This window comes from Botryllus schlosseri, chromosome 4, assembly GCF_051294905.1.
Source record: "Botryllus schlosseri isolate E-star chromosome 4, Bs_hap1, whole genome shotgun sequence".
NCBI lineage: Eukaryota > Metazoa > Chordata > Ascidiacea > Stolidobranchia > Styelidae > Botryllus > Botryllus schlosseri.
The window spans coordinates 16,671,370-16,685,180 of record NC_137239.1 but is presented as its reverse complement, the minus strand read 5'-3'; the positions used below and the strand labels follow the sequence as shown (position 1 = coordinate 16,685,180).

At 40.4% G+C, this 13,811-nt stretch overlaps 1 protein-coding gene across 1 annotated transcript; it reads left to right on the top strand.

Moving 5' to 3' along the window:
* The first annotated feature begins 8,644 nt into the window (after positions 1-8,644).
* Positions 8,645-10,126, top strand: LOC145437131 (caspase-2-like). The gene has a single exon (XM_080314294.1). It carries the CDS (start codon positions 8,910-8,912, stop codon positions 9,921-9,923), a length of 1,014 nt encoding a protein of 337 aa, XP_080170420.1. The 5' UTR covers positions 8,645-8,909; the 3' UTR covers positions 9,924-10,126.
* The last annotated feature ends 3,685 nt before the right edge of the window (positions 10,127-13,811 follow it).

The following is a 13,811-nucleotide window of genomic DNA, read 5'->3' as shown; positions in this document are numbered from 1 at the left end:
TTTTGTACCGTGATTACATATCCTGCGTACGTCCTTTAAGTGATACAGGTTCAAAATAAAGCTAACATAGCAAAGTAGGCCTATTCCGTAACAATCAAAGTTACAAGTCACTGCTGTCATATTTAAGTTCGCTTTCTGTTTGTTGCCATTAATTGTTACATTTCCAATTACCAGCACGATGATCATAACAACGGTCCTTGCGTGGTTGCGATTGTTCAGAACAATGCCGATTTTCAGACTTTGAGGGGTATTCCGAGAGGGTTCCATTGCCCTGATCCGATTACAATGTATATTATCAGAATCATCGCGACTGTAGCTTTCAAATAAGATCAACTTTATTTAATTTGAGCGCTCGGGTCATCATGTATTTATTGGATTAGCAATTACGTTGCCGTTTCATGCTATGAAGTGACAAGAAATCTGCTGACCCTCGCATCACTCGACCGTGAATCACGTGTTGCTCCTCTATCCGTAGGTTAGTTATCTATACTCTGTCGTAATACTCAGACGCCGAATACATTGTACGGTCTAGCCTATATTCCCTTGCAAGTCCTCGTCGAAATTGTTAGCGAAGCGACGGAAGATATTGATTTTATACAGGGTTGTAACCAAGTCACTATGCTCCGAGTCACAAGTCAATCTCACTTTTGTAGTTTTGACTCGAGTCAAGTGGAGTCATTTCCAATCACCACCGAGTCAAGTCCAAGTCATCAAGCAGAGGTTCGAGTCCGAGTTACGGTATTATGACTCGAGTCCGAGTCCAAGTCATTGTGTTGACCGCTCAGTTTCCAGTTCCAAGTTTTGTTAAACCCACTTTTAGAACTCTGTTCGGTGACATCGAATGGTTCACGTTTATAATATACTAATTTTCCTCACTTTTAACAGTTCCTGGTCGCATTTCAAGTACCATCAGTACCAATAGACGAAATCCCAATAGGGTGGTGACTTCACTATTCTTCGAAATTACAATGAAATGTCGGTCTTAGTCGTCTGAGTCTCGAGTCACATGGCTTGGTTCGAGTCATGCGCAATGACTCGAGTCCAAGTCGAGTCAATACACATACTGACTCGAGTCGAGTCGAGTCATTTCTGTATTTTGAGAGAATGACTCGAGTCAAGTCGAGTCATCAGAAAATCGTGACTCGAGTCCATTCATGACTCGAGTCGGACTCGAGTCCAGTCATGACTCGAGTCATTACAACCCTGATTTTATAGGATAAAAATATCATTTGATTGTCCCAGTTGATAGATTTGGTGAAGTTTAAAAAGTCAGCATATGTTAGGATTGCCATATTTTGGCATCGGGAAAAGGAGGACACTTTTGCCAAATCGTAAGAGTTTCTTTATCGAAACTGAAAACAGCGGATTTTGCAATATTCACTGGAAATGTTGCGTCATCACTTTCATGCGACTCCCAATTTTCTCACTTTTTACTTGAATTTAGTGGTGCTGACTAAAAAAAAAAGGTCGTCACATTCGTTCCACCCCCGAATGACCCGCTCGAGCTTCCCTATTACCTATTTCCTGTCATTTATGCCGATTTTCAGTTGAACCTCTCGAGGAGGACGTCTGGCAAACAGCATATCTAGCCTACCTCATCATTGTGGCATAACGCGGCCTGAGTCGTCACCAAGTAGAGTTATAATTAGTATTATGACGTCACGTGACGTCATAGTTTCGTGGTCACGTTCGCGTTCACATAGAACTTTTCAAAAAGTTTCGCGTACACACAAACTGGAAACTTGCAGGGGCTCGCACCATCCCTACTACTCCGGTCTGTTCGAGAAAATAAAAAAAGATCGGCACTTTCGCGATCCCCTGAAAAAATGCAAACGACCCCTTTATACAGAGCCATAGAGCAAAAGTTCGAAAGGGGTACCAAATTTTGATAAAAATATATTTCGACGTATTATCATTGCAATTGGGGTTGCATTTAAGACAAGTGGTGTTTTAAAATACTGTTCAAAGCATGCAGTGTGAGCCTAAGGACGATTTGCATCAGATATCGTCGACCTATAGTCGTATACGATGTGAAGTGGCTGGAACCCTCGAAATCATCATCGGTTCAACATGCAGTTACAGCATGGAGCATTGGTACGGAATGGGTGTTCTGATGATGATGATCGCCAACCATAAAAAAATGCTGCATAACTATGTAGTCCCGGTTGAAGGTGGTTTTGGTCAGTTTATGACAGTGGTCGGAAGCCTTTTTCGTCGAAGGAGCCATGTTTACCCTATATTTTCAATTGTCCATGTCAAACCACCATGGCGTCACTATTAGGGATTCGTGACGTCTTGGCTAAAAAATGACAATAAAAACAATAAAAACATGTTTTAAACAAGGGCCATGTTTAATTTTTGTTTTAAATGTAACCCTAAGTATGAAAGTGCCATCAAATATCGACCTGATCGACGCAGCGAACGTCAGAGTTGCATAAAAAATCGGAAAAAATGGAGGTCGAGTCGAAGTGACAAGTGATGACCTTTTTTTATTCAACACAGGTACTATACTGGTCGAAGACTTTTAAAATTATAACCATCTTCATTTCCGGCATTACAGCTTTCAGAGTTTTTAGAAAGTTTCCCTTTTTCGGATCTTCAAATATGGTAGCCCTATAACATCACGGTGAGATTGAGAAGATTTAAAATATTACGACGTCACGGCGACTCAATCCAAATCTTGAGGGGGGTTGATGCTATTTGTTTGCTTCCCCTTACTGTACATCAGTGCTTTTCAACCTGAGGGTTGGTACCAGAGGTGGTCGGTAACGAAGTACTTCTACTTTTTGAAGTACTCAAGTAGTTTTACGCTACTTGGGTACTTCCTCAAGTAGATCTAATTTTCCGCTACTTCTACTTCTACTTCGTAATATTTTGTTACCTACTTACTTACTTTTCGCAATTTTCAGTTTGTCAAGTAGAAGTAGTTTAATCCTCCAATCAGAAAGATTGCCTGAGAAATTTCGGGGCTGTTTTCACGAATTATCAGCATTTAATTTTCATAAAGTTGAGTGAAGACCGGAATTTTCGTCGCGCTTCGCGCACAGGAGACTAATATGATTTCACGAACGTATCATCATCATCATTGGTTTATTAGCAATTTTATCGGTTCAATACACCACAAAATGCGATACAATGAAAAGATAGGAAGATGTCGAAGCGACTTGGAGTAGTCTATGGAATCAGACACCCACCTAGGCCTGGGAGATGTCAAGAGGAGGCATGCACACTGAATGAAAAGTAAAGAAGATAGTATAGAAAGAATCAAGCGACAAAAATGGGGTAGCATGTCATGGAAGGCGAGATCGATAGGTCAGTCAGGTAATCTTGAGCATGGACTAGTATTCATTTAGTAGTAACTGCTTGTATTTCGACTTGAATGTAGACATGCTCGTCGACGGTGGGATATCAGGCGGGATACTGTTCCACACATCAGGTCCGGCATATTTGATGGAGCGATGGGATCTTTTCGGTCGATCATATGATATTTGGACGTCGTGGACGCGCGTGTGTTGTACTTGTGCGCTTTTGATTCTGAGGTAAAAAAGTCATTGAAATATTCGGGGCAACGACCGCAGTGGAACTGATACATAAACTTGGCGATTTCTAGTTTCCGCATATTTTCTATGTTTAGGACACCGAATCTCTTCAGCAGCGACTTGATGGATGGGCAGCAAGGCCCCTTTGGGGCCCTAGCTATGATTCGGAGTACTTTATGCTGTAGTTTTTACAGTGACTTGAGTGCAGTTTTACTGGCAGCCCCCCAACAGAGGAGGCCATAATGTAACTTCGATTGGATTAAGGATTTAAAGAGTATCAGAAGAAAGATAGGAAAGATAGGAATATGTCGAAATGACGTAGAGTGAAGGGAGTGTTTTAACGGGGAATTGACAATCCAGAAGTACGCCAAGTTAATTTTACATGAATTAAAATAAACCACTGCATTCATGGAAGCACCGTCGGTGGATATTTCGCGATGAGCGCAACGAAAAACGTTGTGATTTGATAGATTTTGTCGAATGTTAGTTTGCAATGAAAACTGAGGGATATGTAGAACTATTGTTCTTCTATATAATCATATATCTTTACTGCACCATCTGATGCGAGGCCATTTTTCTTCTGCGTCCCTCATACCGCCCCTTGAGCCCAGCGCTCCCCCATTTCGCCACCTGAGCGTTTCCGCCCCCATCAAAATCCAAATCGCCCCCTGGGGGGCGCTGGAGACAAGGTTAGGAACCACTGGTCTATGCGAACGAATACGATCGTTTACACAACTACTTTCTTACTGCAGTAGATTTCAAGTCAGTCAATTATACTTCTACTTAAAGTAGTTTTAGACTACTTTTAATAAGACTACTTCTACTCGTACTTGAGTAGATTTTTGCGTCGCTACTTCTACTTCTACTTGAGTAGCTTTATTGACTACTTTGACCACCTCTGCTGAACAGTTCTTAAGACCTGGTCATCCAAGCCCTAGTATAGACGTTTTTGTACAAAACCAAACAACTTGTTGACCGAGAAGAATTTAACTGTAATAGTTTAAATCAAAACGAGGGGAAATAGTGGCCTTTTTAACGAAGCACTTGATGGCCTCAGCTATAGCAGCCAATTTGTTGCACATCTGAACAACATATGGTTAAGTATCTTCATTTACTTTTTGTATAACAATTTTAGGTTGGTATGTGCGAATGAAACTTATTTTCCAAAAAAGTGCGAAGGGAGCTCAAAAAGGTTGAAAAGCACTGCTGTACATCATATTCATATCTGTACATGTACGTAGACGTTACAAGCATATGTGTGTGTCAAGTAAGATTGACACATATTGTATTATTGAACCCACCAATCGTGATTTTAACAAGAATCAGTATTCACACTTCTGGAATTTCTTACCTTGATGTTCGATAGGAGTATTGGAAAGTGCTATTTGTTTTTTTTTCGCCCCTGTCGGCACCCGATCCCCCGTATTATAATTGCGGTAGGGGAGATGTGGTACCTATGAGACAGTGGGACTAAAAATGCTTGAAAATTCTCTGTGATAATCCCATGATTACAGTTCGCGAGTTTGTCTACAATTGCATGCTGGCAGAATCTTTCCTCACATGCAAAAAAACTTCGACCTGTGTGAGTTATGGGGTCTGTGACAGATGACTTATGTTTCTCTACTAGTTGCTTACGATTATCCCTTACGAGTGTCAGCCTAAAATATTCGGGTTCATTTCAATATGAATATACTATTCTGTTTTGGGGGGTGTAAAATGAATTTTGATCGACGCATACAATTTTCTATATCACCTTCCACACTAGCAAACTAGCCATAATTTTTAATGTGAGGTGTAGGGCTTGTATCAAGGTATATAATCCCACATATTTTTTAATTCAATACCATCCTCGAGTGGACTATTTTCAATTCAAGAACAATATTTATAGGGTGGGGGCCTATATGGTACCATAGCCAAATCAGCAAAATAGTTCGACCAACTAATCACTTAAAACCAGAAACACGCCTACATGTTTAGAGGGTGCAAATCATGGTTACCTGTGGTGTTTTATCGATATAACGAGGTATTTGAAAGTTAAAATGTCGATTTACAGGTAATATGTATGTGCTATTAATTTTGTAAGTTTGGGCGTAAATCGAAACGTGATTTTACACCAACATTTGAGCTGATATATTCTATTTTATTCTTGAGATGGCGACGAAACATTTTTCATTGGCTTGCTGTAGCTTAGATTATAGTACATAACAAAACCAGATGAAAAATTTGAGTTTTTGAGCGTGTGTCTCTTTGGTCCCATTGTCGTGCGCCTTTGGACCTACCGGATGGGGACCGATGACACGTTCGAGCAACAAATTTTGAACGTTTATGAATCTTTTTGACAAGGGGGATATTCATGTATATGTCCGCGATCGATAGAGCTTCGATCGAAGTGTTGAGCCAGCAAAAGATCTGCTATTCTCGGCTGAAAATTTGAGAGCCAGAGATCATTTTGCAATTTTTGATCCATCGGTACCACATCTCTCCTACTTCTTGAAGTTGTCTGTTCATTGTTTTGCTTTATGCATACCGTTTTGCTTGACATGCTTGTTATTCAAAACTTCTATATAGGGTGGAAGAGCTAAATGGGATGGGTCAGAAAGTGGGTATAATTCATGTGCGTGAGATAGATCACCTCTTATTTGTCTTGGTAGGTCATCTTGGTGGTCGGCGACTAGTCCCTCAGTTGAAGACCGTTTTGTGTTTCTGTCGTATGGCGATCAAGTAGCCTATTGCGCGAAGCTTAACGATAAAAGCCAGTCTTTCCCGGAGACCGAAGTGTTTATAATTCATGTAATATTGTATTTAAGTGTGTCGAATGTATGACTTCTGCTATCGACCTAAATCTAGAAAGTCCTTAGATTGTTATTGAAGAGACCGACCTCCAGTCATTTTTCATTTGTCCATAATTCTAAGCACACCTGATTAAAACTTCATTGCAGTAGTGGGGTATGGGTCTAACACTGTAAAGCTGCGCTTTTACACACACAAACACACACACGCGCGCGCGTGCACGCACGCAATCAATCACTCCATCGCGCAGCGTTACTTCTATTTAACTGTAATAAAAACATTAAATTTGATTAGGTAAAAAAAAACAGAACCTCTGCTACATTAATGTTTGCTAAGGGCAAATTAGGCTTTCTATCATTCATTATTAGGATTTGTATAATGTAGAGTTTCATACAGAGACTAGTACAATGGCATAGTGGGATAGTCGAACTATTCCTAATCATGAGCACTGAAAACTACAAACACAGAAAAATGTTTCAAGCGACTGTTAACAACCAAAAGTTTGAGCGACTAACAGCGAATAGGTTACAGGACATTCAACGAAATGTAATCAAACGATTAGGCTACTCGTCCGAGCTGAGTGAGGATAAAGAAATGCAATTGTTAAGGCGGCAGGGATAAGGATGATACCGATAAGATGTGTAAAATTAAAAATAAATTCCAAATGAAAGAACCTCCTGTTCACTGCGAATTACAACATTTTTGTTCGCATTTACATTTTCACTTGCTCAGAAACTGTTAGATTGCATTTGATGAACATTAGGGTGCGGAAAATTTCCGGCCCCTGTAAATTTGGCCAATATTGGAGTTAAGATTGGGATAACATCTCAACAAATGCGTGATCAAGTTCGATGAAGCCTTGATTGGAAACTTGAATTTATTTTTGCAATTGTTGCAGCAAGCCTCGGTATTGGTCAGAGATTTAAAAATAAAACTCTGACCATGTGAGGTGTAGGGCTTGTATCAGGGTATATAATGCCACATATTTTTTTAATTCAATACCATCCTCGAGGGGACTATTTTCAATTCAAGTACAATATTTATAGGGTGGGGGCCTATATGGTACCATAGCCAAATCAAGCAAAATAGTTGGACCAACTAATCACTTAAAACCAGAAACACGCCTACATGTTTAGAGGGTGCAAATCATGGTTACCTGTAGTGTTCTATCGATATAACGAGTTATTTGAAAGTCAAAATGTCGATTTACGGGCAATATGTATGTGCTATTAATTTTGTAAGTTTGGGCGTAAATCGAAACGTGATTTTACACCAACATTTGAGCTGATCTAATCTATTTTATTCTTGAGATGGTGACGAAACATTCTTCATTGGCTTGCTGTAGCTTAGATTATAGTACACAACAAAACCAGATGAAAATTTGAGTTTTTGAGCGTATATGTCTCATTGGTCCCATTATCGTGTGCCTTTGTACCCATCGGATGGTGACCGATAACACGTTCGAGCACCAAATTTTGAACGTTTATGAATATTTTTGACAAGGGGGGATATTCATGTAAATGTCCGCGATCGATAGATCGATCAAAGTGTTGAGCCAGCAAAAGATCTGCTATTCTCGTCTGAAAATTTGAGAGCCAGAGATCATTTTGCAATTTTTGATCCATCGGTACCACATCTATCCTATACTTCTTGAAGTTGTCTGTTCATTGTTTTACTTTATGCATACCGTTTTGCTTGACATGCTTGTTATTTAAAACTTATATATAGGGTGGAAGGGCTAAATGGGGTGGGTCAGAAAGTGGGTATAATTTTGTCTTGGTTGGATATATTGGTGGTCGGCGACTAGTCCCTCGATCAGCTGAACACCGTTTTGTGTTTCTGTCGTATGGCGATCAAGTAGCCTATTGCGCGAAGCTTAACGATAAAAGTCAGTCTTTTCCGGAGACCGAAGTGTTCATAATTCATGTAATATTGTATTTAAGTGTGTCGAATGTATTACTTCTGCTATCGACCTAAATCTAGAAAGTCCTTAGATTGTTATTGAAGAGACCGACCTCCAGTCCTTTTTCATCTGTCCATAATTCTAAGCACACCTGAATTAAAACTTCATTGCAGTAGTGGGACATGGGTGTAACACTGTAAAGCTGCGCTTTTACACACACACATACACACACACACACACGCACACACACACGCAATCAATCACTCCATCGCGCAGCGTTACTTCTATTTAACTATAATATAAACATTAAATTTGGTTAGGTAAAAAAAAACAGAGCCTCTGCTACATTAATGTTTGCTAAGGGCAAATTAGGCTTTCTATCATTCATTATTAGGATTTGTATAATGTAAAGTTGCATACAGAGACTAGTACAATGGCATAGTGGATATATAACAGCAGACGGAATAACAGCTATAGGTACTGCTATAAGTTATTTGAGCGCTCCCGCGCAGACTGTGTTAATTTGACATGTAATATGAATACAGTTGATACAGTCGTGGATGCGACCTATTCCATGATCCTTTTTTTTCGCATATTATAATTGTCTTCGAAATATTTACAGCTTGCTGTTGGTCCGTTGCTTGTTGTGATTATATCCCACAGGAGACGTGACAACTATGGAAACGCCGGCTATTCTGATATCCGGGGGAACTCCATCATTTCAAGGTCCCATAACGATAAACGTCTACAACGGTGAAGGAAATAATCGTTCACCAGCACATCAAGTTAGAAACTGCGAGGAGTGTGACTACAATAGACCTATAATGAGAGCAAAGTCAGCAGACTTCCATGATCATATTAAAAACGCAAAGGAATTCTATCAGATCACAAATTATCCAAAAGGTCGCGTTCTCATTGTTAACAACGAGTTCAAGGGGGAAGATGATGAACGCAAAGGATCGAACAAAGACGTGTTTGATATGTATCACCTATGGAGTAAAATGGGCTGCGGTGTGACGATTGAAACCGATCTTTCTGCTTCGAAATTGCTCGAGCGAGTTGAGGAATTCGCCGCCCACCAAGAAACGTCCGATTTCTGCGTCGTCATAATCATGTCGCACGGCAAAGAAGACGACCTGGTAGTAGGGAGTAGAAGGGGGACATTGGAGGTCAGCAAAGTAGTGGAAAGCATCACGTCTAGCAGAAGTTTGGTAGGGAAACCAAAACTCATCTTCTTTCAAATATGTAGGGGTCGCAACGTACAAAAAACACACGTGGATGCTGTAAGTTTTAATACGGATGACAGTTCGTGGATTAACGAACTCCTTCGTGAAGTACTTCCAAGCGGAAGGATACTTGGTTCAGAGCAAACCGATGTTGATGCCGAAGCCTCTCAATACGTTTCTCCAGTACAGGACGTGATGCTGGCCTTCGGTACACAGCCGGAGTGTTTTTCCTTTCGCGACCCAAAGTCTGGCTCTTGGTTTATTCAAAGCATCAGGCAAGTGTTCGCCGATAAATCTGCAAAACATGATGTGGTAACCTTGATGAACATGGTGAAGGAGGATCTGAAAAAGAAAAAGGCATACGCACCAGGAACGGATTACGACGAGGGCGTGGACGGCAGCGATAGCTTTGGGAAGAAACGACTGATGTTATTCCCCGGATTTCCAGAGCCACAGAAAGAGTAACTTTCGGATACCTTGATCAAAAAATATTATAGCCTCATGGCTTCATGCCATCATTTATGACATGACGTCATTCATTTTGCCCATCGCTCAATGGATATACGTGACGCGACATCATTGTTTAGTAATTTTCGCGCCTATTTCAATTTTTCATCCTGACTACGCCTGTGATTTTACTTTCACGAATATATTCGCATAATCACATATATAGGCTTAGATGTCCTATATAGTTCAATACAAAACATTATCAAATAATTACAATCATTCGCGTGTATAGATGCGAATGATGCTGCAGTGGTTCTTAAAGTATGGGTCGCGACCGAAAGATAGGTCGCGAAGGGTATAATTTTGGGTCGCGAAGGTGCCAGAGTGGTCTTTTAATATGTATGTAATATTATTTGAGGTCATTGCAACAACAAAAATATCTTCGCTTTTCGCGCGATTTACTGTAGTTGGTTTGAGCATATCAGAGGTCACTGAGTTTGGTACCGCGGCCGCGGAGAAGTCGCCACCACAACATGACGTGATCATGAAAATGTGCCGACCTTTGTATTATACAAATTGGTTTGAATTCATGATAAGATTTTTTCAACATTGGTTTCTCTGGAAAACACCGTCGGAGACCTGGGACGCTCTAGTGTAGAGTTGTACAACGAGCGGTTGCCGGTTTATAAGGTCAAAACCCGCCCACGCTTGGATACATGAATATATGACGTTGGGCCAACATACGGCTGGGCAAAGTGCGGTGCCAAAAAGTTCGGTGGCGATAATTGACCGTCGCTGGGTGGCCAAACCCTTCGTTATTGATATAATTGGTCGGCACCAAAATGCATTCATTTTGGTGTGTGTTGCTTGGGTCGCGAGATACCACTAAAAGCCAGATTTGGGTCGCGGTCTTAAAAGTATAAGAACCTCTGACTGCTAGGGCATAGCTGCCTTCCTATGAATCAATCCACAAAGGACATTTATGATGATCAAATTATCTGGTTGGAGATCGCCATTCCCTTAGATATTGCCAACTGGGTGCAGTATATCCCTGTTATTGACATCGTTGCATTCATATACACGGAACATGTCCGTCCATCTGTCCACTATAAGTAAACAAGGATTGCTAATCTACTTCGCAACAAGAGTGAGGAACCGTCTTGGTATTGCGAATTCTCGGGTGCACCAAATATTTTTTATTCAAGGATCCATAATCATAAAATCACCTAGATGGTAGTACATTGTACAAATAGGGACTAACTAGAAACTACTAGTGGCTACTGGCTTGAAGATATTTTCCTTGCTTAGACGTACATATACAATGTTCGTCGCAGGGTTGTAATGACTCGAGTCAGACTCGAGTGACGATATTTTTGTGACTCGACTTGACTCGAGTCATTTTCTTGAAATGGGAAAATGACTCGACTCGACTCGAGTCAATATTTGGATTGACTCGACTTGTACTCGAGTCATTACGCATGACTCGACCCAAGTGATTGACTCGGCTTATTTTATATGACTTGAAGATGAAGAAATTTGCAAATCGTAATGGCTATAGATCAACGCATCTGACGATTTCTGCCGACATCGCTATTTGGCGCCACTGCTGTCGTTGCACTCGTCTGATATCAGATATGCCGCCGTAAAAACAACAGACAATGGTACATATAGTAGCAATGCATTGTACAAAATCATCCTGTGATGAAGAGGTAATAGATCCTCCGCAATCAAAGTACTCAAGACTTTTCAATTATACAAACAATCGAAGCAAAGTTCAATTAGAGCCAATGAAATGACTCAGATGGTCAAGTACTTGCAAGAGACTGATAAGTCCATGTGTAAATTTGAAGGCGATGATTCTTTGCATTTTGGGCGACTAGAAAGAATGAGTATCCGATGCTCTTCAATGTGGTTCAAAAATGCTTGTCAGTTCCTGTATCTAGTGCACCAGTGGAACGTGAATTCAGTAGATGTGGATTTATTCCAAGGCCATGCCGCTATAACATATATAAGGATCTCATTTCTACTTTAGTATTTTTGAAGTGTAACTCAATGATTTGATCTGCTGTCTGTGAAAACACACAATACCCTCCGTCCATTTGACGTGTTGTTAGGTATGTGCATTGTGCACGTGAGTAATAACGAATGGCTAATGTTATGTGATGTTTGTACAATAGGGCTGTTCAAAAATAACATTCTTTTTTATTTTACTGGGTGGCTACTTGATCAAATTGTTATGTTGCATAAAAAGAACACTGAATCCGGCTTAATTATAAAAAGTTGAATCAATGATATGAGAGGAGAAAATTTTAATTTTGAAAATAAATGGAGTGTTTTTAGTGAGAAATTCTTTCATATAATATAATTACATACTAGTAGTAAACCGACTATTTTTTCATATCCAAAATATTCTACTCTAATAAAGTCGCTTTTTCTAGTTGGAATTGAGCCAATTTTGCTATGAATCATATTTTTACACAATATAACAATATCATGAGGTAGCCGGTAAAATTCGAAAATCTATATTTGTAATTAATCCAAAATTTTCACTCATAGTAGTAACGCTCCGGCGGCTATTTCGGGAGCTGAGCAGAAAATCTGACCTTTTTTTAGTCAACCACCTGATAATGTGAAAGAAAAACTATACCTCTACATAAACATGCATATGTTGATTCTCTATCAGCTGGTATCTAGACGTGAATTCGTTGGTTCTATATCAGAGAGTATGTAGAGGTGAATTCGTTGATTCTCTATAACCAGGCCGTGTTATTTTTGGCATTTCAGGAACCAGATGCCAAAACTGCCAAAAATAAAAATTTGAAAATGCCAAAAATAAGCAATTTTTGGCATATACCAAAAATAACACGGCCTTCCAAATAGTGTATTTCGTTCATGGTGTTGTGTTAACAGGACCGCGTTACAAGCGAGAAGAGCGTTTGTGAAAGGCATGTTTCTTAATCTTGGTCCAGCCCACCCATTAGGAGTGAAAGCATGGTGTCCTAAATGGTGGGGGCACAGCGAGATTGAACGGCTTGCTGCATTTGGTTTACGTCATACTTTCCATTTGTCCAAAGACAATTTTACGACCATTTTTGACCGGCTTGTCGAGCGCTAAATCTGATAAAACGGGTATCAATGTGTGAAAACCCTGGTATTCGATTTGTAACAGTTCAGTAACTAGATTGTGTCGTCACACTTGATTTCTTACACTCGCGTTTCCTTCGTAGAATCGCATAGAATGTTCGCTGAAGTTCGGCAGTCGGCACGTGGTTTTGGTTAGGGGTCGTGCATACGAGTGCGTGTCTGTGAATTGTGTACTAGTGTACAGTACATTGGCGTATTTGACTGCATTGAAGATTGGTCTTGGATCATGGAATTAAACTGATTCATATATGGTACAACGGCTGGGCTTGTGTGTAGCGTGTTAGCAACCGTCCGTCGCCAGGAGAGGTTCCGGAACCAGAACACCCTTCACGACGTCCCCGTTAAGCAGTTATCGCCGAATCGGGGACGCTACAAATGAGAAGCTGCCGCAGTACTGATTATTAAAATATAAATTACATTCTGCTCATGGAACTGGAACCCAAAATCAACCACGATTTTTGCATTGTGATCGAGTTGAACATTGTGACGCAACAAACTGTCTGCCGCATAGTCTCGTTTTGCCAGACAGTCTTGTTGCGGCAATGTTCTTAAACAATAGCTAACCTTCCCAGGACTCTTCCATGAGAGTTGGTAATATTAAAGCCACATGAAGTGACAAAAGTCCTCCGAAAATATATCGGTAGACTGAAGGAGAAATGATAGTCGGGCTACTAAATAGAATGTGTTGAGAGACAACACAGGAAACTCCTGGAAAAGGATCGTGAAGAAAATTCTCTCCGCGATGAGATCGATGGCACTGGC

Excerpts from the sequence above, each read along its gene's own strand:
- LOC145437131 (XM_080314294.1), top strand. The coding sequence starts at position 8,910 with ATGGAAACGCCGGCTATTCTGATATCCGGGGGAACTCCATCATTTCAA.